At 35.2% G+C, this 22,588-nt stretch overlaps 1 protein-coding gene across 1 annotated transcript; it reads right to left on the reverse strand.

The window, feature by feature from the left end:
• Positions 1-18,428: 18,428 nt before the first annotated feature.
• LOC113301761 lies at positions 18,429-19,931 on the reverse strand. Its single transcript, XM_026550568.1, has 2 exons — positions 18,631-19,931; positions 18,429-18,548 (listed from the first exon to the last, which is right to left on the reverse strand). The coding sequence occupies exons 1-2, from the start codon at positions 19,814-19,816 to the stop codon at positions 18,514-18,516; spliced, it is 1,221 nt and encodes a 406-aa protein (XP_026406353.1). The 5' UTR covers positions 19,817-19,931; the 3' UTR covers positions 18,429-18,513.
• Between the last annotated feature and the right edge of the window lie 2,657 nt (positions 19,932-22,588).

The raw sequence follows: 22,588 nt of genomic DNA on the forward strand, positions 1-22,588 counted from the left end.
GATAATATGCCATAATCGAAAAATTGAACTCTTCCTTTTTGTAAAAAAAAAAAAAAAACGATGTATATTTTCAAAAAAAAAAAAAAAAAAAAAAAAAAAAAAAAAAAAAAAAAATGGAGCTCATTTACCTTGAATGTTGACTTGTGCAAATATGTAATTATTAGGAGTCTTAGTCTAGATTTAGGCACCCTGATTCTAGCACAATTCACATAGTGATAAGAAACTTGCACGCGCACGATCTACCAATACATGTATAGCCTCGATCTTCAAGGTGTTTGATAGGAAGTTAGATTGCCAATCACTTTAGAATACTGAATGAGACTTGACTAGCTTGTTCTTTGGTTGGCTGGGATAGAAGTTGGAGGATACGTTAAGAAAAGCAACCATAGAATTTGACCGGATACATTCGATAAGGGCCACCTCTTGCTAAGAGTCATGTAATTATGTTTTTCTTTTTGTTCATATATCAAAAGTGTCACTATGTTGTAAAGATCAAAGTTTTTCTTACAAAAAAAAAAAAAAAAATCAAGTATTTATTTATTCCATGTTTGTCATGTTAAAGACAATAGTTCTCTCTTGTTCCAAAAATAAAAGAGAGTAATCAATGTAAATAAGAGTCATGTAAAGAGTTATCTTTTTGTTGTAAATAGTCTTGTAATAAGCAAGGAGGGTGCAGCCATCGATGTATAACGCGGGTAAACTGAAATATCACCAACTCACTGGGTGAACATTCACAATTCTCGTAAAGCCGGACAGCTAGCTTGGCTTAGAATTCGGTTCTTAGCCTAAAAACTATCTCTTGGTGGTTAGTAGTCATAACTTCAGGTCATTCTAGAAACATGTGTAGATACACTTTACACTCTTATCACATGTCTTTTTTTGTTATCAGTGCTAGGATTGTGCCTTTGATAGCTAGATTGACATCTCCATTTGCTGTGAGCTTAAACTGACTTGCACATGTCACATTTCATGGAATATGAGCTTATATTTTGTCCTTAGGTTTTGTAGGCACACCTCTGGTAAACCTTCACGAGACTTCACTCGTCCACTAGGGACACTTAGTGGTTTAAAAGGCTTAGTGCATACGCTAAATGCATTCGAGAGACCAGCGACAGTGGTATAGGTAGGATTTCCTTAGTTTTGTTTTACTTGAGGACAAGTAAATTCAGGTTTGGGGGTATTTGATGAGTGCTAAAAAGTGCATATCTATATCTTTTCTTGGCATTTAACTCATCTTTTGTGCATTAATTCTACATTTTATCCCATATTCTGTATTTTCTTTGTTTTCAAGAATAAATATTTTATTAATTAATTTTGCATTTTTAGGTAATAAATAAAGTTAGATGAATTACGAAGCAGAAAAGAGCAGAAAAGTAGTGAAAAGGGGAGGAATTACACAAGGAAGCCGCGAAGAATGTTGTGCACAAGACCAAAAGGCTAGAATGGGCTTGAAGAGGAAGAATTGTTCTTAAAGAAGATATGGGCTTGGCATACCCAAGGCCCAAAACCCTCACCCAAATCCATTTCATATATCCATACCCGTTTCCCTTTATAGCCGTCAGATTGGATCATCTCAGCATCTTACGGTCGCAGCATCGCCAGTCATCAAAGTCTGAAGCTCCTGTCTAACACTACAGCACCTAACTCCATCTTGAGCCGTCAGTTTCGTTGTACTTCCGCATCCAACGGTCGCTCCTCGCTTCTTTCTGTCTCGCCGTTAGATCGATCATCATTCTTCGCATCCAACGTCTCATCCTCGCTGTTCATCAACATTGCTAAACCCGCTCAACACCCGAGTACCAAATACCCTATACCCAAAACAAACGCACCCCAATCCATTTTCCATCGACTTCTTCTCTTTCTCCCTCACCCTCTGCAACACCACCATACCCTGTCGCACCACCACCTTCCTCAACTGCCACAACCACCACCAAAAGCCATCATGGCTATTACCTAACGAAACCCTATCTATTTCCCCCTTCTTTCTAGCCAGCTATCATACCAATTTCTCTCCTAGGGTTTCAGAGACAGGAAAGAAGAGAAATTGGTAAAATAGCTCGAGCTAGAGGAGCAGTTGGACAACAGGAGACGCAGGAGAGGAAATTGAAGTATGGGTCGACACTTTGGAGCAGTTATCAGAGATTAGGTGAGTCGATTTTGATTTCTATTTCACAACAAAAACCCTAATTTTACAAATTGCAGATTTTTGGGAATTGTTGATTGTAACTAGAAATAGCAGAGTGGGTGAAGATAATTGAGTAAAATCAGAGTTGTTAGGTGAGTCAATTTTGGATATTTGGTAAACCCTAATGTCTACTGTTTTGGGAATTTTTGGGTGAAAAGGGTGTAAACCCTAATTATGTAATTGGGTATAAAAGGGGATATTGGGTGAGTGTTGGAAGTATCTCTGGACTAGCCAGTGTATCCCCATGAGGGCTGGACTAGCCAGTTCCTCTTGGGTAGATTTTTCTTCCATGTTTGTAATCTTCTGTTTTAATTCCAAGTTTCAATTTCAATTACTCTTTATGTTTATCTTGTTCTAATTTCATGTGCTAGGGTTTAGATGAAACTCTTGATTGCATGCTAGGATAGTTAATATACATGTTGTTGTTCTTGTGATGTTTAAACTGAAGTAGGACTGATAATTAGCCATTTGAGCTAATTCACCTGTGATCAGCTGTGTTGTAAGACAGCTGATGCTAGGGGTGAAGTTAGTGACTGTGGTTAAGAAATCAGTCCATTTGAAGGACTGTATTGAACTGCCTTAGTATTGATGAATTGCTATGTGGGTTAACTCACTTGTGATCAGTTGTGCTGTAAGAAGACAGTTGATGCTAGGAGTGTAGTTAGTCAGTAGTTAAGAATTCAATCCACCTAGAGAGACTGCCTTAAGCTAAGTTAACTAGTTGAGCTAAATACCGTGATCAGCTGTGCTAAGAAGACAGCTGATGCTAGGGGTAAGTTAGCAAGGTTAGTTAGTAAATCACTCATTGTAGTCTTCCCTGAAAGAACAAGACATAGCTTGCATAAGAACTTCCTTAGTTTAGGATCAAGATGTGGAATCAAATGCCTTAGTATCCTCCTAGTCTACCATCTGTAGCTGTAATCTTCTTCACTACCTTTGGCTCACTGCCACTGAATTTTCTTTGGTTCTTTAGTTCACTGTCTGTCACTAGCTCAGCTATCTAGGAAACTTCAATAGCCCTCTCCAAGTCCCTGTGGACAAACCCTTTCTTCCCATCACTAGCTACAACTGACCCTGTGCACTTGCAGGTCAGTTTGTAGGTTTCTTTCAAAACCCACCACCAGTGCCAATTAGAGAACTAGATTAGTTTAGAACTGGGTTGGGTTGTGAGATAAATCTTAATCACTAAAAGCTATCAATAATTAAAAGATTTATTTGATTGATTGATTTTTTTGTTTGGTTGGTTGTGTGTATGTATGTATAATGAAGTAAAAATTGTAGGGTACACCAATAACTTTAGCTAATAGGGATTTGAGAATAATTAATTTAAAAAGTATGAACAAATAGACAATCTAATACTATAAAAATAGTGAGATTAGTATTATTTATAGATCCTGAAAGTCAGATAGAAATTTATTGAGCACCTTGTCTTATACGTAGAGTCAACAATTTAATGTTACATAAACGTTAATAATATTTTTGGGATTTAATAATATTTGTAAGAGTAGTTAGAATAATAGTTAAACCATCAATGTCATAATAAGAATATTAAAATAGTAATTATAGATGACGATGATAATAATAATGATTTTAATCAAGTAATGAATAACATTTATCAATTAGTATTATATTGAACGTAACTTAACTAAAATCTCATTGAAGACATATAACGATAAAAAGATAATAATTATGAGTAAATAGTTATGAGAATTTGATAGCGCTTATATAGGTTTAAGTTTAGTAAATTAAACTAATTACAAATTAGAGATATATATTTGCGTCTAAATTAGATATGTTGATATAATACATATTAGGCATTAGACTTAAGGAAGCGAGGATATATAATATATAAGATAAAAAGACGCTTGTTAGAAATCTTGTACCGAAATTATCTTTGGGCTAACAAATAATCCAGTAAATCTTTAAAATGAAACAAACATACATGAAATAGTAATGGTAATATTTGGATGCTTAGTGTAATATTAGAATTAAAAGAAAATAAACTCGTATATTTATATGATCCTTCTTCGTAAATAAATACAATCATCTTTTGGAAATGGAAAATTAGTATGACGAACTTAAACCGTTAGTAGAATTTAAATTAGAATTATATTGAACATAACTTAAATTAAAATCTGATTAACAAATATATAGCGATAAATTAATGATTAGGATTAAATAGCTATGGAAAATTATTAGTTCTTATCTACGGTTAAGTTTTGCAAAGTTAACTAATAACAAATTAGAATTGTATGTTTTACATGTAAACCGTTTAAACCAGATAGTTAATATAAGACTTATTAGTGAAGATTAAGAACGTGAGTTCATATAATGCGTAAAAATAGACTAAACTTGTTAATGATCTTATACCCAGATTATCTTTAGTCCAATAAATGATTCACTAAATCAGTAAATTATACACATGAAGTGATATTTATAATACTTGAATTCTCAGAACAAAAATTAAACTTAAAGGAGAATAAATTTGCCTGTGAATTAGATACTTATTCTTAATACCCAAAATCTAAAGACTATTAAGACATGTTAAAAATTTCATGCAGACTCAAATTTAAATAATATTATATTAACAACGCCAATATTTAACAAGATATAATATACGCATTCAATCTGAATAAATAAAATTTGTTATATTGATCTTTACGTGAAAGTAAAATTATATTTACAAGACTAAGGCTTAGTTTATAAATCGGACTACCAGCTTAAGAATAATGAGAATAATAATACCGTTGGTAATAGTATTCGAATAATTAGGCTGGTAGTAAACTTATAATAAATAATATTGGGAAAATTTGAATATGTTCTTATAGTAAAGTTTAAATTATGAAATATTATAAATTAACGTAAAAATCGAATCGTGATTACCTATATTGACAAAAGAAATAAATAAAATAAATTTTTATGATTAAATTGCTTAAAATGATGTAAACTGTTTATATTCTATGAAGTAAATTTATCAGACTTACACCAGTTACGAGAAAAGTTTAGAGGTTAATTGATCTTAATAAATACTTAGTTAATCCAGCACTGGGGAATAGTGAAGGTTGTGTTTTCTCTGTTCGTAGGAAGGCATTGTTGGGCTTGGCCAACCTTGACAGGGCAACTGCATTCAGAGATGACCGATCATAGAAGTTGGTATGATTTTTAAGAAATCAATAATTATAAATTCACTTAGAAAGATTCGTAGGAATCTCCCTTGTAATTTGAGACAAGTATTTCATAAGATATAAATTAGTGTAAGAGACTTAGACTTCCGTATTTGATAGAACTTAAAATCAACATAGTTGAACCTAGAGACAAAAATTTTAGTAGTAGAAAGCCATATAGGTTTGTGTTTTGTTTCTTGTTGTTTGCGCTTAGATAAGAAATAAGATTATTTTATAAGGTGGGGAGTTTTTGAAGACCAGAAGGATGATTTTATTTTCGAGGACGAAAATGAGTAAGGTGGGGAGAATGTAAGGACCCTCAAGCGCGTCAACGCTATTAGACTAGTCAAGTGACGTTTTAGCTGATAATAACTCGATTAGTTTAACATGAACGATAATTAATAGAAATTAATCTAACAACGATTTTATCAAACTAGTATCATTGAATATATCTCGCAAAGTTATGCAAAATGGACTACTCGAACGTGTCAATTGGATACCGGAGGAAGAAGATATCATCAAACTGATATGAAGACTAGATTTGTATTTCTCTTATAAACCTCTTGGATTCCATTATATTTTGGACGGGTGCCTTTATAAATCTTGGTCGTCCTTATCCAATTCGAATCGAGAAGATAAACTCTTCTTTTTCTTCTTCTTCATTCTTATTTTTCTTATTCTCTCTTCTTCTCATTTCTTTCCTTCTATTTTTCTTTTTCTTTTTCTTTCTGTCGAATTCCATCAGAGGATTGGGTTAAGTGGAAGAGTGATTCATAGACTACTTGATAACGTGATAAATTGAAGAAGTAGGTGTCGTCTCTAGGTGTTAATCCGAGTTTCGGAAGAAGATAATCGGTAAGATGAATTAGGGTTTCATAATCGGTTTTGGATTTTGATCGAGATGAATTTAATTTGATTAAGGATTTGATGGGTTTGATTTCGTTTAGGGTAGAGATAATTGCATGCAGTTTTAATATTGGTATCTTTAAGAAATTTAAGTCCACAGAGAAATTGGGTTTTGCTGAATGTAGAGTTCGAGTAGAATTGATGTTGTTTGTGAGTTTATGGTAGTTTTTGAAGGAATAGGTGTTTATTAGTTTAGTGATATGAATATGTTCTGAAGATGAATTGAAGAATCAAAGAGTTAGGGTTTATGTTCTTCCCTAAATTAAGATCTAGGGTTTTATAAGAAGTTCAAAGAAGATTTCGAAGATGGAATTGATGTCATGGAATGATGATTAGGGATGGGTTTAACCTGAATTAGATTTTGAAGTTGAAGAATAGCTTGGAATTGTAGTTAAGGATTGATTCCGTTTTAATAATGAATTGGGAATTAAATTAGAGGTTGTTTGAGAACTGTTAGTTATGATGGGATTGATTTGATATTGGATGAACTGAGTTGGTAGGTTGTTGTAACCTTAAGAAGAATTGCAGAAATCAGTTAAGTGAGAAAAGCAGTTGAATTGTTTTTGCTGGATTGGAATTAATTTTAGGTAATTGTTCATCATCAATAAATTTAGTAGAGTTATTTGTTTTCTATATTGAAGTTGTGTGTTTGGTTAATGCATTGTATGGATTGAGGTGAAGGTGTAGTTGAGATCCTGTTAGGTTGTCATGTAGTGAATAAGTAAATCGAATGGCAAGAGGTGTTGCAAATGGTGTACAGGGGATGTATGGATTGATTTGGTAAAGGTGAAGTTGATACTATAGAACTGAATTGTAGGTTGAGATGGGAATAATATGGAGTGGTTATGCGGCTGTAACTTGGGTTTTGATATGAATTGCATGAAGAGAAAAGGTGGTGTTGCTATTGTGTTAGAAGGATTAATGTTTAGATGAATGATTTAGGTCAAATATGGAACTGTTGCAGATGGAGTTCAGTTGTAGTTCAGAAATGGAGCCTTGGGCGATGAACATGAAGAAGCTGATGGTGTTGTGTGTATTGTGAATTGAAGTTTCGCATAAAATGAAGTTATGTGGATGATTGATTGTGGTGTGAGAAGACAGTGGCAATATAGTAGAGAGTGTGGTTGTAGTTGTTATTGTAGAATTGGTGTTGGAGGTGGAAGTATTAGTGGAACTCTGATTGTAAATTTTGGTGGTAATTATGAATGTAAGAACTATTGCTTGTGTGTATTGAGAAGAATTAGAGGAGAAAGGATGTTTTAATGTTGGTGGTGATGCATATGAGATGTATGAGCTGTATAGATTAGTTCTGGCAGTGATGTATGATAGAAGTAATAGTGTTGAATAGAGTTTAGCTGAAGTAGTCCATGAAGTGACTGAAACTGATGAATTGTGTGTAGGAAGAGTATGGATTAGCACTGCAATTGCAGGTAAAGCTTAAATTCCAGTTGTATATTGAATCTTAAACTCTGTTAGAGTGAATATTTATGTAATGATCATTTTTGATAGAATCTGAGTTAGTGAAACTGTATGAACTCCTTCTCTTGAGATTTAGGCTTGCTAGTGATCCTAGTCTGATGTCTGGCTGAGTTAGTTTAGCTGACTCGGTGCTGAATCGGTGTTGATTCACCAAGTTACCTTGTCCTGACCTGAGTTGACCCAGTTGACCGATTTAGACTATAGGCTTTGACTATTTGACCCTGGACTTTGACCCAACCTTGGACATTGACTGTTAGTTGACCATTGACCATCACTTTGACCGTTAGTTGACCCAGAAGGACCAGGCCTAGTTTAAGGAGATGGTTTGTTGGTCTTGGCTTGTAGTTAGTTTATATTTTGACGTATTGGACCCTTATGGTCTGATTTAGCCTTTGGTTCCTTCTACAAAGTTGTGGATACTCATAAGACTTGTCTAATGGACTATATAACCAGTCTAATTGAATTAATAAACGTTATCTATGCTAAAGATAGAGAATAAAAAGGGATAGAACCATAAATGGGCTTAGAATCATTAGATATAATTGTATGATTCTTGTGTGAGCCATTTTGGCTAGATTCTTAGACTGCTTGTGTGATTTACAGTTAGTCTATATTAACATCGATCCATTCAAAGGATGAACCAGTGGATCGTGGATCTCGAGTAGGCGTGGCTTGTCATCAAAAGAGGTGGGAATCTATGTTTAACTCTTTTGTGATTATTGTTGTTTTTGTTTTACCAATGTTTATGTATAAAAAATTCATGCATTGTACGCTTGTGCTTTCTCTGCATTGTTTAACTTTGATTTTTGAAAGTTCTGTTATTTCTTTTAATATTTCCATTGCTTGGAAAGGAATTGTAATGCTTTGTTTGTATTTATGAGTTGATTGGGAAATGAGAATTTCCATCTGTGGTATATAGGATACTGCTCCTTCATTTATATCTACATGAATTCGAGCTTTTATGCAATCACTAGGTGCGGGACGAGTCACCATATATCTATGTAGGTGCGGGACGAGTCACCATATTATATATTATTTGGAAGGAGTTAGTTCCATGTACATGATTGTTTACCTCTATGAAATTGGTTGTGTTTTAGTGTTTAGGGAAAACATGAATTGTTTTCAAATCATTTCCAATGATTACTTGAATGTTAAATGTTTATTCCTACTGGGGACCCCTTTTAGGGATGATGTGCTCACCCATTCCCACTTTCAGTTTCAGAGACAGATCAAGATGTGCAGAGTTGCGCAACGAAAGCTTCGAGGAGTTGATTACGTTATTTGTTATTTAGATTGCTTCCGCTATGTTTTTTTTTGTGTTTATATTTTATTTGTAAATCAACTCACTATTGAATATGTAATATTTGAGAGGAGTTCTTGTTTTTATTTCAGAGCAGGTTTAGATTCGGGTTAATCTTTGGTTAGAACTACTTTCTTGTTGTTTAAACATATGTTTTAGATCCTTAGTGCCTCTTTTTATAGTTAATCTTTTTGATTAGTCAGCTGCTAGCTTTGGAGGCGCTACAGATCATTACCCATTTAACTCTCGGGGATCATTTCCCGCCGTTAGCATGAAAAGATATTCCATCTAACGGAAAAACATGAACTCATTTCATTTTGAAAATCGTTTTTACACACAACACAAGCAACCATGGCATAAGAACAAAAATTTCTTTCAAGCATTTCTACAAACAAGCTAACTGCATCCATTTTGCATCATACATATTTGGGTGATTTATTCATCTGATCTTTCTAAAAAATTTAGAGAACATACGTAGCTCCATAAGCAACAACATGTCCAAATTTCACAGAAAACCAACGGTTCAAACAAAAGTTATTTAATTTACAAACACATCCTAAAAACTGGGCAGATTACATATCATTACCAAAAAATTCATGATAAATTCATAGAAATATCAAATTGACTCAATCCAAAGCACACTGATAGATAAATCACAAATCTACAACTTTTGTTAAGGACCCAAATTGTTTTAACATCATTAAGACTTTCTAAGAATATCAAAAACAGAAAAGCGGAACTGTCCAGAATTTCAGAAACTATCATCCAAATTCAAACACACATTCAACGATAAATTTGTGGTGTATTGTTCTCAAATTTTAACCATGTTAATATCTAACAATTTCAAAAGCCTGATTACCATTAGGAGATATATATTTGTGTGATTAAATTACTAAAACCAAACAATACAAAATCATACAAAGTAAACACTCAAAGAAAACACCTACCTCAATTCATTGATTCTCCACTGATTTTCCTAGCTCCAAATCATCTTCTTCATCTCCATAGCTTTCTCCTCTAAAAATCTCTAGCCTTTTGGTTTTCTAATCTCTAAATTCTCTCTCCAAAAATCTAATATAAACCTATATTATGCTCATAATAATACTAATAATAAATAATTTGTTACAGGGCCTACGGCCCATGGATGTGCGGTCCAACTAGATTCCTAAGGTTGTATATAAGGGAAACTATGTAATGATTCTAGACTACTCTCCTAATAATATTGTTCTTCTTCTTCCTCTTATTTTTCCCTTTTTCATCCATAATTCTCCCGAATCACGTTATCATGCACGAAGCTGTATCGCAGAGCTATATGGGATCTATTGATTTCTTTTTCTCTTTTTCTACATGGATGATTCCCATCAACACTGGAATCAAATAAGCTAAGTTGGATTATTTTTTTCTTTTTTTTTATTTATTTTTGATTTTGGCATATACATTGGGTATATTAAATCTGCGGCAAATCGTGTGTAATAAGGAATTATTTTGATTTAATTATTTTTTTTTGGTACTGTTCACTACTAATTGAATCTGATACTTCAATTTTTTCCATTTGATACTTTTTGCATTTGATTATGGTGGATTAATTCTCGAGGAGGAGATTTTGATTGATTATATTAAGATTGGGAATGGGAGCTGTAGGTCAGCTGTTGGGATTCGCCAATCAAGAAAAAAGAACACTCGTCTGTTCATGTTCTCCGTCGGCTGTAATCATCTGGAGGAAAAAGAAAACGAAAAGCAAAACCTGTCCCGTTCCTGCCTGTCCAGTCTAGTTCCGGCTGCAGTTCAAGCCTGTCCGATACAGTTCCATTGCTGCTTGTCCCGATCCAACCAAGCCCAACTCGGCCGATCCAACCAGCCCCAACTCTGTCCTGTCCTGTCCTGTCGTGTCCGGTCCTACCGTAGCTTGGCTCTGGGAAAGCTGTTCCGGTTCTGTTTACATATACACCGAGAACCAACCAATATACAAGGTATGTCACTAATGTAATGAGGATTTTTACATTGAATACCTGCTGGGCTTATTTATTTATTTTTTTAGAACATGCTTAGTTCTGTTTTTTTCTTCTTAAGATAAGTCCATAAACGACCAAATTTAAATTATGAGTGCTGATCCCGATCATTAAGTATGTTGGCCTAAATATTATTTTGTTCTCTTGAATATGATATTGGCTATAGTTGAATGATGTTTATCTTTTGTTCAATTGGTTGTACCAACTCGATTCCAATGTATGTATTCATTTGGGGTTTAGAAGTACTTGGACCATTATTGCGTACTTGATATTTTCTTCCCATAATTTGAATGTTCCGTGGAATGTAATCCATACTATTAATTTGTCAGTAGTTTCAAAAATACGTTCAAATAAAATCACATGTATTCAAATTTTTGTGCAAGAACTCACAAAAGATGATATGAGTCAGAAAATTTCCATTTCTCTACTTCATCCATTATACTAACGAACCAGTATATGTTGAAGTATGACAACAAGAGAACTATCTTTAGTAATATATTCAACCTAACGTAAGTGGACATGTATAGTGAGATTCTCTTGGCCCGTTGAGATAAAGAAATTCCTCAAATTAAGCTTAATGTAGCAAAATTGAAAATGGAAAGAATCCCGAAGTAACGAGGGTTAGACGTACCGATTCATATAAAGCATGTGAAAAAGGGAAATGTATATCATGAGAAAAAAAATGTATTTTTTTCCCAGCAGTAATGACACCAAATTACATGTATCAATTGAACATGGGATGAAGCTAAGATGTGATTCTAGCTCTCACCAAAGAGTTGGGAATGAATCTTTTTACCAGTATTGGTACAAGCAATGTAATGCGGGTACCATAGTAGCAGCCAATTTTCATAGTAAGGTCATAATTTAGACATCAACTTTAATGACAAAAAGAACTTTGCCTGGCCAATTGACTATTTAATTGAATTAGATCCAATATCTGCGCTTATGGAATGAAAAGTACACCATTCCCAAGAAACATAAATTCTCTAAAGAACTTAAGATATATCTGGATGAAACGTAACATTCATTCACTCTAAAGTAATTGATTTGAATCTCACTTTTGTTACTAATAAGGCCACACCACTTATTTAATATCTCAAGACTCAATGTCTAATAGATAGTGGTTTCATTCCCACCATATTAAAAGAGTTTAAACTAGTTATTGAGAGCAGGACTACTCAAAATTTGTTTTCAAGATAGAACAAAGACGTCATAATATATCTACATGTACCAAGGGATAATCACACCTTGTTAAATTCCAAAGAATCTATGCAAATGGATATCATGTGGAACCTGACTGTGATGATGATGTAATTGATTTCATCTTTTACAGTCACCAAAGTATTTGGAAGGAAACATACTTTAGAGAGACTAATGAGTCAATTTAGTGAAATGTAAATCATTATAGTATTAATTTGGATTATTAAATCCATATTGATTCTGACGATGAAATGTTGGAAATTGATTCATACAGACTTTGACATAACCATAAAGGCACTTTGGTTGTGACATGATGTTTCGTTTTGAAAGGACTCATACGTACATTGCTGTGTTTGAGTGGACGAGGCAATGTGAAAAAGATTGACATAATGCGAAGTAACGACATATCTATCAATAAGTGTTTTCTAAAGTACCGGATGCACAACCCCCTCCTCCCTCCCATTATTCTTTTAAGTAAGAGAGCATATCACTCATTTTACAAAGTCTTCAATAAAACAGGATGGAGACCATCCTAAGATGCAAATGGTAAACAATCCATATTACAAAGATAACAAGGTGACATTTAGAAAAATATTCATGCAGAATGAAGACCATTAAAGTGACTTATGGCTCTGGTGAATGTTTTGACATTTTGGACTAGTTATAGTTCCCAAGAAATTTGCGTTTAAAAACTCCTAGCACATATTACACAATAGTGCAAAGATTCACCACCCTTATTAATGCTAGAGAATTTACATCAAAAGGACTTGATGAATATTGCATGTTTAATATGATCAATATAGAACATTTTATACCCAATGGTCTCGCAGAGGCTACCATCAAAGGTCACAGATGGTGCCTAAGGGATAGGTTATGCGTACCAACCTATATTTTATTGCTTTGGGGATATGCAATATTACACGCATCTTACTTAATTTGTTTTTAGAACCCAATATTAATCAACCTTTTCTGCGTACCAGTTGGTAACGGGATTTAAACCTGACATTCGTGTTTTTACGCATTTTTGGTTGCACTATATATGTGCCATTACGACTCCACATCGTACTATGCTGGGTCTTCAAAACTGTTAAGTAGTTATGTTGTAAATGAGTTCCCAACAATTATCCGCATTTTAAAACTTTTGGAAGGAGATATCTTACCGCTAGATTTGCGGGTTATCACTTTAATGAGACAGTATTCCCGTCGTTAGGGGGAGATAAGAAAAGTATTTTCTAAGGGAACGACAAGAATTGTCATGGTGTGTTCCCACTGTGACTCATATTGATTCTTGTACTCCATAAATGTAAATGTAAAGTGATAAAAAATATTTCGATTTTCAGAATATACAATGATGTTGCTAAAGTGATGAGATCACACATACCAGCTGCAAACCTACCTGCAAAGTTACAAATCCTCAATATGAGATGTACACCATATACTAAGGTATTGCAACTACACTCAGTGGAAGTGTGGTTGAGGCCGTGGATCCATAAAGGAAGTTGGAGAAACCACTTGGTTCAATCAATCCTTACCTAGAAATGAAGTAGGTGAGTAAGGCACAACTTATTTATATCATCAGAAATCATCTCATAAGATTGTCTTTGAATATGTCCATGGATCAAACTGGAAGACGCTCCGAAGTTTTAAATGATTCCACAGAACAATGAAATCCTGACGGATTATGAGACTGTACATGAGTCAATGGAAGGATCATGCGTGCACATTGATGATATAATCCATAAATATTTGCTCCAGAAGTAGAACACAATGAGATCGAACCATGCTTTATTTTGATTAATTTCAAATAAATAGCATATTTGGCATACACAATCCAGGTAGAACTTAGTTCTTTGGCAAATATACAGGTATTTGGTGTGGTAGTACTAACCAACCAAGTGTAAAGCCTATTGGACATACATAATTAATTTTTCATAAAGCGTAATGAGAAGAAAGTAGTCTTAAAGTACAAAGACTCGCCTTGTGGCACGAGGTTTCTCACAAAGCCCTAGAGTTGTTCTCTTGTAATGAACGTTATAGAGTTCCGCTACTTAGTTAGCTTGGTAATTTCAAAAGGACTTGAAATGCAACATATGTATGTGGTTGTTACGTATATCTAAAAGAATCAAGAGATAGAAGATATTTACAAAAGTATTTGATAGACTTTTGTTGCCCAAATCAAATGACTCTAAACCACAGAGTGTGTTTACAGTTAGGTAGAACGCTCACTTATAGATTTAAGAAATCATGCGGATGTGGTATACCCGTCTAAGTGGATATTTAATTTGGAGGGGATAGACAAGTAAGTTATTTTTCCTTGCGTATTCATAAGAAAGTTCCTGATTTGGAATTGTAGCTATTTATGTTGATGGTACAGACATGATGTGTACTCTTGATGTAATAAGAGACCTTAAAAGCTATTTAAAATCCGAATTTGAGATGAAAAATCTAGGGAAAGCTCGATCGAATACTGAGATTGTGGTATATTATTCCACCAGTTTGCATATGTCTAAAGTTGTCAGGCAATTTAACAAAGACAAGCATCTTGATAGCACTCTCATGATTAGTCGAGGTTCAAATGTAAGTAAGTAACCATTTCGTCCAAAGGAATATGACGAAGATGTGTTGGGAGATGAAATTCCCATATTTAAGTACAATAGACGCATTTCTGTACTTAGTATTATAATGTACTCGATTAAATTTTACATCCTCAGGGAACTTGTTAGCTAGACATAGCTCCGCGCCAATGCAACGTCATTGGAATGGTATAGTGAATGTAATCATGCACTTAAAAGTAACCATTGACATAAATTTGTTTTATCCCTACAAAGACATTAAAAGGAATGCTAATGAAAGTGCAATCCAAAAGTTGTTGATTATGAAGGAACAATAATCTCTTCTCCAACGAACGTAATCAGAGGGAGATATGGTAGATTATTTTCTAAGACATTACCAATATTCAGTTTCGAAAAATACATGACTAAAGAAACTGTCTAGAACAACTCTGAAAGTAATCAGGGGGAGATGCCTTCATCAGGGTGAGGATCCAAGGATATGATGTCGACATATTTTACTTCGAAATTGAAGCTGTGTTGTACTCTTTTTCCCTTCGATCGAGAATGGTTTTTCCCAAAGGGTTTGGTTACTCGACAAGGTTTTTAGCGAGACAATACTAAAAACATCAAGTATGTTGAACGTTGAAGACATAAAGATCGTGTTGATATTACTGAAAATATCTGAATCAAAGAAATGAAATGGGATAGTCTGTTAAGCAACGTAACTTCCAGAATCAACAACAGGGTTTTATAAACGTTCAAGTCACCAAAGTAAAGTGTGATAAACTCCTTTTGACTACATTAGACTAACGAAAATTGTCTGACATCAGGGGGAGCATCTAATGGTGTGTTGAACTATTTTCCTTCACCGGGGTTACTTTTTCCCACAGGGTTTTGTTACTCGGTAAGGTTTTCAATGAGATAACAACAAACACCGGGAATGAAATTTCCCAGCTAAGGCTATTGTCTTTTCCACGAGGATTTTCTGCCTTAGGAGTTGTGAAGGAACTAGTCAACTTCAACAAAGCAAAGTGATCATCTGCAATAGATCACCTTTACTTGCATCTTCCACGTTGTACTCTTTTCCCTTCGTCAAGGTTTTGTCCCACTGGGTTTTTTCCTTGTCAAGGTTTTAATAAGGCAACGTATACACATCCAACTATGTTCTAAGTTTACTTAATAATAATTGTAATCTTTTTCTTTAGTTCAGGTTTTATCCCTCTGGGTTTTTACTGACGAAGTTTTAACGAGGCAATTAACCTAGACTCGTCGATCTTTGAGGATCGTATTGCATGTGATGAACTACATGTAAAATACGAGACAACATGTGAAGTATTACATGTGAAGAGTTGTACCAAGGTTTTTTCCCACTGGGTTTTTTCCTTATCAAAGTTTTAATAAGGCAATGGACTCCGGCACAAGTCATCAAAGAGAACGACATTTGAAAAACTATATGTAAAGAATTATGTATAAAGTTTTGTTATTGAACTGCACAAGGGGGGGTGTTATAGGGCCTACGGCCCATGGATGTGCGGTCCAACTAGATTCCTAGGGTTGTATATAAGGGAAACTATGTAATGATTCTAGACTACTCTCCTAATAATATTGTTCTTCTTCTTCCTCTTATTTTTCCCTGTTTCATCCATAATTCTCCTGAATCATAATTAACATTTTATTATTTTCTTTATGTTTTCATTTTCCTTAATTTTATTTATTAATAACTAATCTATTTCCACCCTAACTTGTAGCTTTTCTATTTCAATCCACCCACCTAGGCTAAGGTTAAGGAATAACAACCTAATCCACAAGGTTAACTAATCCGGGTATAACCCGAACCGAAACAGTAGCTAAAAATACAGGGTATTACAAAATTAGTTCTCAATAATGATGATGGCAAGAGAAAATTACTAGGGCGAAATAATGCAAGACTGGCTGGAAAATTAGCTCAAAAAGGAGGAAACTCCGATGGATTTAACATGGCGGAGTTTATGGAACATCAAAAAACCGTCGAGAACCAAAGAGCGGTTTACAAAAAATTTGAAAACAGGTGACTAAAAAATTCGCCTTTCTCCCGGATCTGCTCTTGTAAAAAGAATCAATCATCAGGGAAGAAAAACATGAGAGGTATCCGGTGCTTGGTTATTGATTTTTAACTCGGAGTTTTTTTCTTTGAAATAGCTATATAAAGAAGTCTAGACATAATTTCCATGCAGATAAGAAATAAGTATAGGGAGAGGGAATCACTCTAATGAATTCCCTTTGTAATGATGAAAATTGTTCCTAGATAACCATTTAAAATGATAAAAAAAAAAGACATTGTGAAAATACATTGCATTATAATGTTTACCCATATATTGTTGAAACCAAAGGAAGTCAGCGCCTTCTTTATAAAAAGTCATTCCGCCCGATCAAAAGGTTTTTGAGAAATCTAACTGAAAAACCTAGAACTCTTTATTTGCTTTTGAAATTTTCATTGAACGAATAAGCTCATGTGCAATGATTATGCCATCACTAATTTATCTTCTCGGAAAGAAACACCCATTCATCGTAATAATATATAAAATTTTAACCTATTTAATTATTATTTTAATAAATGATGATAAAAAATTAAAACTTCAAAGTTGAACTTTAACAAACACCATAAATTCTTAACAGACCGTTCCAAAAAAACAGTTAAAAACCGCCCCCTCGTCTCCCTAAATAGTGGGGCCCAAAAATGATTCCAACAATCCCAAATAATGGGACCCGTCTAATATGAGATGACGGTTTTTTGAGCGGTCGGTTAAAAATCACTCAAGAAACAAATTGATTGTACTCTTACGGTATGATCGTGTTTCTTTGTATTCTCTTAATTTGGATCTTAAACTCATTGTAACATCGAATTATCATTAACGAAAATGTTCCTTGTTATTAAAAAAAAAAAAAAAAAAAAAAAAAAAAAAAAAAAAAAAAAAAAAAATTATCAAGCCGATGACATTATCCGTAAATAACCACTCGTGTAGTAAGAAAGCAACCACAAGGTTCTACTCAGTCTATGGCGTAGATTAAAAGAGACCCCACTGTTTCAACAAATTGGCCCCCATTTTTTTTTCTGGCTCCAATTAATTCAATCTTGACAAAAACTCAAGCAAAATATGTGACAAAATTTCTTGAGTTCCGTTTAGCAGAAAATGTCTTCAATTATTCCATTTTCCACCATTAACAATCTTCAAGCTAATTCAGTTAACAGCGGTGTCATCTTCCGACAATCAAATACCCGAAAAATCTACGCTGTTGAGTGTATAGGAAAGAAGACTAGAACTAGTTCTTCAACAAGCAGTCCTAATGATTCGGATCTCAAACTAGCTTGGTATGGATCAGAACTACTCGGAATCGCTGCTTCTTTTCTCCGAGAACCTCCACGGGATAATTCGCTGGAGTTAGTGGGAGAGGATGAGTCTGGTGGTGTAATTTAGCGTGCCCAGGTTGTCAAAACCATCAAGGAAGATTTTGAAAGATCTTATTTCGTGACTGGTAAGCTAATTGCAACTACTGAAATAGTCTTTCTCCAAGAAATTTGACACTCTTTTGGTGGTTTGTCGCAATCTGTATTTGGTTTCAGGGAATTTGACACTTGATGCCTATGAAGAGGAGTCAATACCAAGTTGTGTAGTATATATATATATATGCGGCATGGAGTCAAGATTAACATTGTAACGGCAAAAGGAGAAACGAGGAATCAAGAAAAGTATGAATGAGGCAATATCACAAGCCCTAGAAACAAGAAAATACCAATCAAAAATCTATGAAACACAACTTAAGTTTAGTTATTACAACATAAAAGGTGAAGATTTACCAGTTGAATCCACAAACCCAAGAACCTCAGCCCTGCTCCTGACAATCCGATGAAAGACTTCTCTAACCTGACGCTGCAACGGAACCAATCCTTCTTCCATCTTCCTACAGATCTCCGACAATTCATTCGTCCGCGCTCTGATTTCCTCCATTTGTTCCGCTTCGACCGGATATGGAACTGTACCGGCTAATTCGATCAGCGCTTCACTACATTTTTCTAACCTTTGAATCTCATCTAACAACCCAACCGACCCTTTCTTTTCTTTCTTCTTCCATTCATCAGAAATCCGATCCTGCAATCCAATTATCGGGCCTGTCCATGAAAGCTGTCGCGGAATTTGGAAATGATTCGACAATCCACTCCTGTCCTGACATGGAATTGCTGCAACAAAAACCCACATTACAAACACCAACACAGTACTCATCATATAAACCGGCAACGCCAACCCCGTGGATTCACCGCCTCGCGGAACGACCAAGTTGGCTGACATTGATTGAATCTGTTTTGAGGCCGACCAATTTCTCGAAACACCCCACCAAAACGATCTCGGATTTTGATTTGCAGCACTGTTATTACCACCTCTTCTACCAAATGACCAATTCCGTTCGGGTGTTTTCGCACTGCTACCGTCTTTATCATCTACGGCCATCGACGCGACCAGAGACGTTAACGCCTTTCTAACGCGACCAAGTTGACCTTCACCAATCAAATCCTGTTCAAGAACTGATACAGCCAGCAATGCCAATTGCTGCCAATGAAGAATCGAATCGATACTATTCGTAATCGCGTTACAAAAATCCAACGCCTTCACGGCACGATCGAGCAATTCAGGAATCAAGCGATCTAAAGGCGGTTTGACGAACTGAGACGGGTCACGTCCTAATATCAAAACCGCTTTAAATTCAGCCTCGCAACATAAGAACACGTCAAGAAGGTTTCTCAACCACCCCAGTGAAAGAAAATTGTCGCCACCGCCACCGTCGAGACTGGTGGTGGGATCATTTGAAAGGTGTAAAAAACGTTCTGAAGTATGTTTCTGAAAGAGTTCAAGATCATGAGTATCTTCGGAATCCATTGAAGAAGGAGGAGGAGAAGAAACAGCAACCTGGTTTCTCCGGAAACTTAGAATCGAACGGCCTAAAAAGGCTGAGCGGGAAGAACTTCTTTGGTACTCAGTTGTAGGCATTTTTTGTGGAGAGTGTTTTTATTTTTAGGCATGGAAACGGTTTTGGCAGTTAACATATGTTATGTTGTGTGCCTAGTGTTTGATAGCTTCTAGGACAAGAGTAAAAGACCATTTCTTCTTCTTCTTCTTCGTTCATTTTTGGGATTTTAACTTTTCATTCTTCTCGAGCTTGGTCTGCCCCATTCTTTTTGTTTCCCAAAATGCCCTTTTTGTTTGGTATAGTAACAAGAAAAAGTGATGGCAAAATTGTCATACTCTGGGGAACTTTTTGGTGTAATTGGTGGCTTGCTGGGTTAGGCAAGATTTTGATGCGATGATGCACGCAACCGGGGGTGCACTCATCCTTATGTGGAATCCTTAGTCCAACTTTAGATGGGTGATTCTGGCGAATGAAGATAAACGCACACTTGATACTGTCAAGATATTCACGGGGTACAAGCATTTTCCTTGGCGAACATACTTTGTAGAGTGTTAAGGCCCTAACCATCTTCCACGTCCCTTTAACAGATGCTTATCTTTGGAAAATCATGATCCTATGGGTATGCGTGTTTGGATACCAATTACAAAGTTTAGTTTTGGAATTCAGATATTAAATTTTCCTCCCTAAACTGGGCGTATGCCATTTAATTGGGGCTATGAATTTCTTCATTCACCCAATAGAGAATGATATATAAGGGGTGTCTAAAAATTGTAAAATTACTAAATTAACCTTAAAAAAATCTTAATTATTCTAACACAAATACAAATACAAAATCATAACTTAATTAACAAATACACAAATCATTAATCAAACTCAATTTATTTTTTAATTTCCATCAAAATTAAAACTAAATCCTAATCAATCACAAACAACAATTATAATCTAATTACCTTTTTGTTAATAAAAAAAAACAAACCCAAAAACAGAAAATTTGGGTGATTGAGTTAAATCCCTTTAAACCATTCCTTCTAAGAGAAACTCTATAATGATTTACCTCTAAAACTTTGAAATTCACTCATCAAGGTATCTGAAAATCCACCTAGAATCGGTTTTTATATGTAAACCATAGCAACCCGATTGTAATCAAAATTAAAACCCGACTGTGAACCTACATACTCCGATTCTGGGTTGATGTGATGAACATCAACTATAATCGGATTACATTAATACACACATCAACCGATTCTGGATTCATGTTCGAATTATTTTGGACCATATGTAATCCGATTGTTTAGTTAAAAATCTCTGAAACCTTTTCTTCAATAATCGGATTACGTTGTCGTCCATATAAACCGATTCTGAAAAAGCTGCAACAAACTACCTCAAGAATCATACTTTATAGATAAACTTAAAGTCCGATTCTGGTACAAATTTCATGAGTCAAAGTTACCCAAAAAAAAAAAACCACTTTCATTAATTAAGCTTGGTTCAAGTTTGCAAAATACAAGATAAGAAAGCGACAAAATATAAGCATCCGATAGATCAAGTTTTTAATATAAGGAAAATACTCATTCAAACAAATGGAGATCCTCGAATTAATCCGGCTCGATCAATTCCTCTCATCGCCTCATGTTGGGATCGTATTTTTTAGCCACTCCTTGGTGACCTCCGTGACCTGATTTAACTTATCTACCGGTGGTAATGGACAATCATCACATACTCTAAAACCGATATAATGTATGTTGTTATGGTTGAATAAAACAATTCTCCGATGCTTAAGCGATTCATCCCAAATGGTGTATTTTGGTGCGTATGTATAACATGTTCCCTTACTAAATAGATGAACACATAGAGGCATCTGCATCCAATGCTCTCGGGTAATTGGTCCATTCCCATTTGTCCCTTGTACTCTAGCAACCATTTTTTCAAAAATCACTTCTTTATCTTGTCTTGTTTTTCCCTCCTTCATCATCGATATGTATAATTCCTTGTCTTGTTTTTCTAAAGTATTGACATTGGGTTAGGTTTTCATCGTCTGCCAAACTTATATGGCCTATTTATTCCGACGCAACGTGATAACCAAAATTCCCATCCGCATCCACGTCGTCGGTGGATAACACATAGGGCTTGATGATTTCAGGGAGTTTCGAGTAATACTCCTCGAATATGGTGTAACATGTTCGATGGGGTATACCTCGTTCATCCCTATGCGTTTTTCCATCACCAAGAGCGTCCCTTAGAGTCACCGTAGTACCATTTTGTCTTGCTTCTCCGTTCCATGCACGTAACCTTGATAATTGTGTTGTACTCGCTTGATTCTCTTGAGAAGGAACGAATAGATTTTTTGGCGCTTGACTCTCTTGAGTAGGAGTGATTGGATCCTCATGTTGCGAAGGAGCGCTTGTCCCATTTTCCCCCTTCTTTGGTCGACCCCTTTTTCCTCTTAGCCGGTGCTTCTTCATTCTCAATGTGTGAAGGAACGTTTGAAAAAATTTTCTTCTCTTGGGCGCTACTTGCCCCGCTTTCTCCCTTCTTTGGTCGACCCCTTTTCTTTGGAACCTTTCCCTCTTCATATTTAGCGTCGTCATTCTCATGCCGACAAAGGATTCTTTTATGACTCAATAACGGGTTTTTTCAGGTACTCATTGCAACCTTAAACTCTTTTCTTTCTTCCTTCCTATCCATGTTGGTAGGTGGTCTACCCGTCGGCGGTAGCATCGCTGGTTCTCCGACCGGTACCATATGGGGGTTCGTGGATAGTTTTAAGTCGTACATCAAAACTTTTCTTCCCAAGACATTCTTTTGTGCAAATTTCTCGATGATTTCTCTTCCAATATCCGTGTCCACAAAGG

Source organism: Papaver somniferum, chromosome 8 (assembly GCF_003573695.1).
Source record: "Papaver somniferum cultivar HN1 chromosome 8, ASM357369v1, whole genome shotgun sequence".
Classification (NCBI taxonomy): Eukaryota; Viridiplantae; Streptophyta; class Magnoliopsida; order Ranunculales; family Papaveraceae; genus Papaver; species Papaver somniferum.

Bases quoted from the DNA above. Each gene is read 5' to 3' on its own strand.
- LOC113301761 (XM_026550568.1), bottom strand. From the start codon at position 19,816: ATGCCTACAACTGAGTACCAAAGAAGTTCTTCCCGCTCAGCCTTTTTA. The intron at 18,549-18,630 runs GTAAATCTTCAC...TCTTGTTTCTAG, and splicing joins TGGGTTTGTGGATTCAACTG to GGCTTGTGATATTGCCTCAT.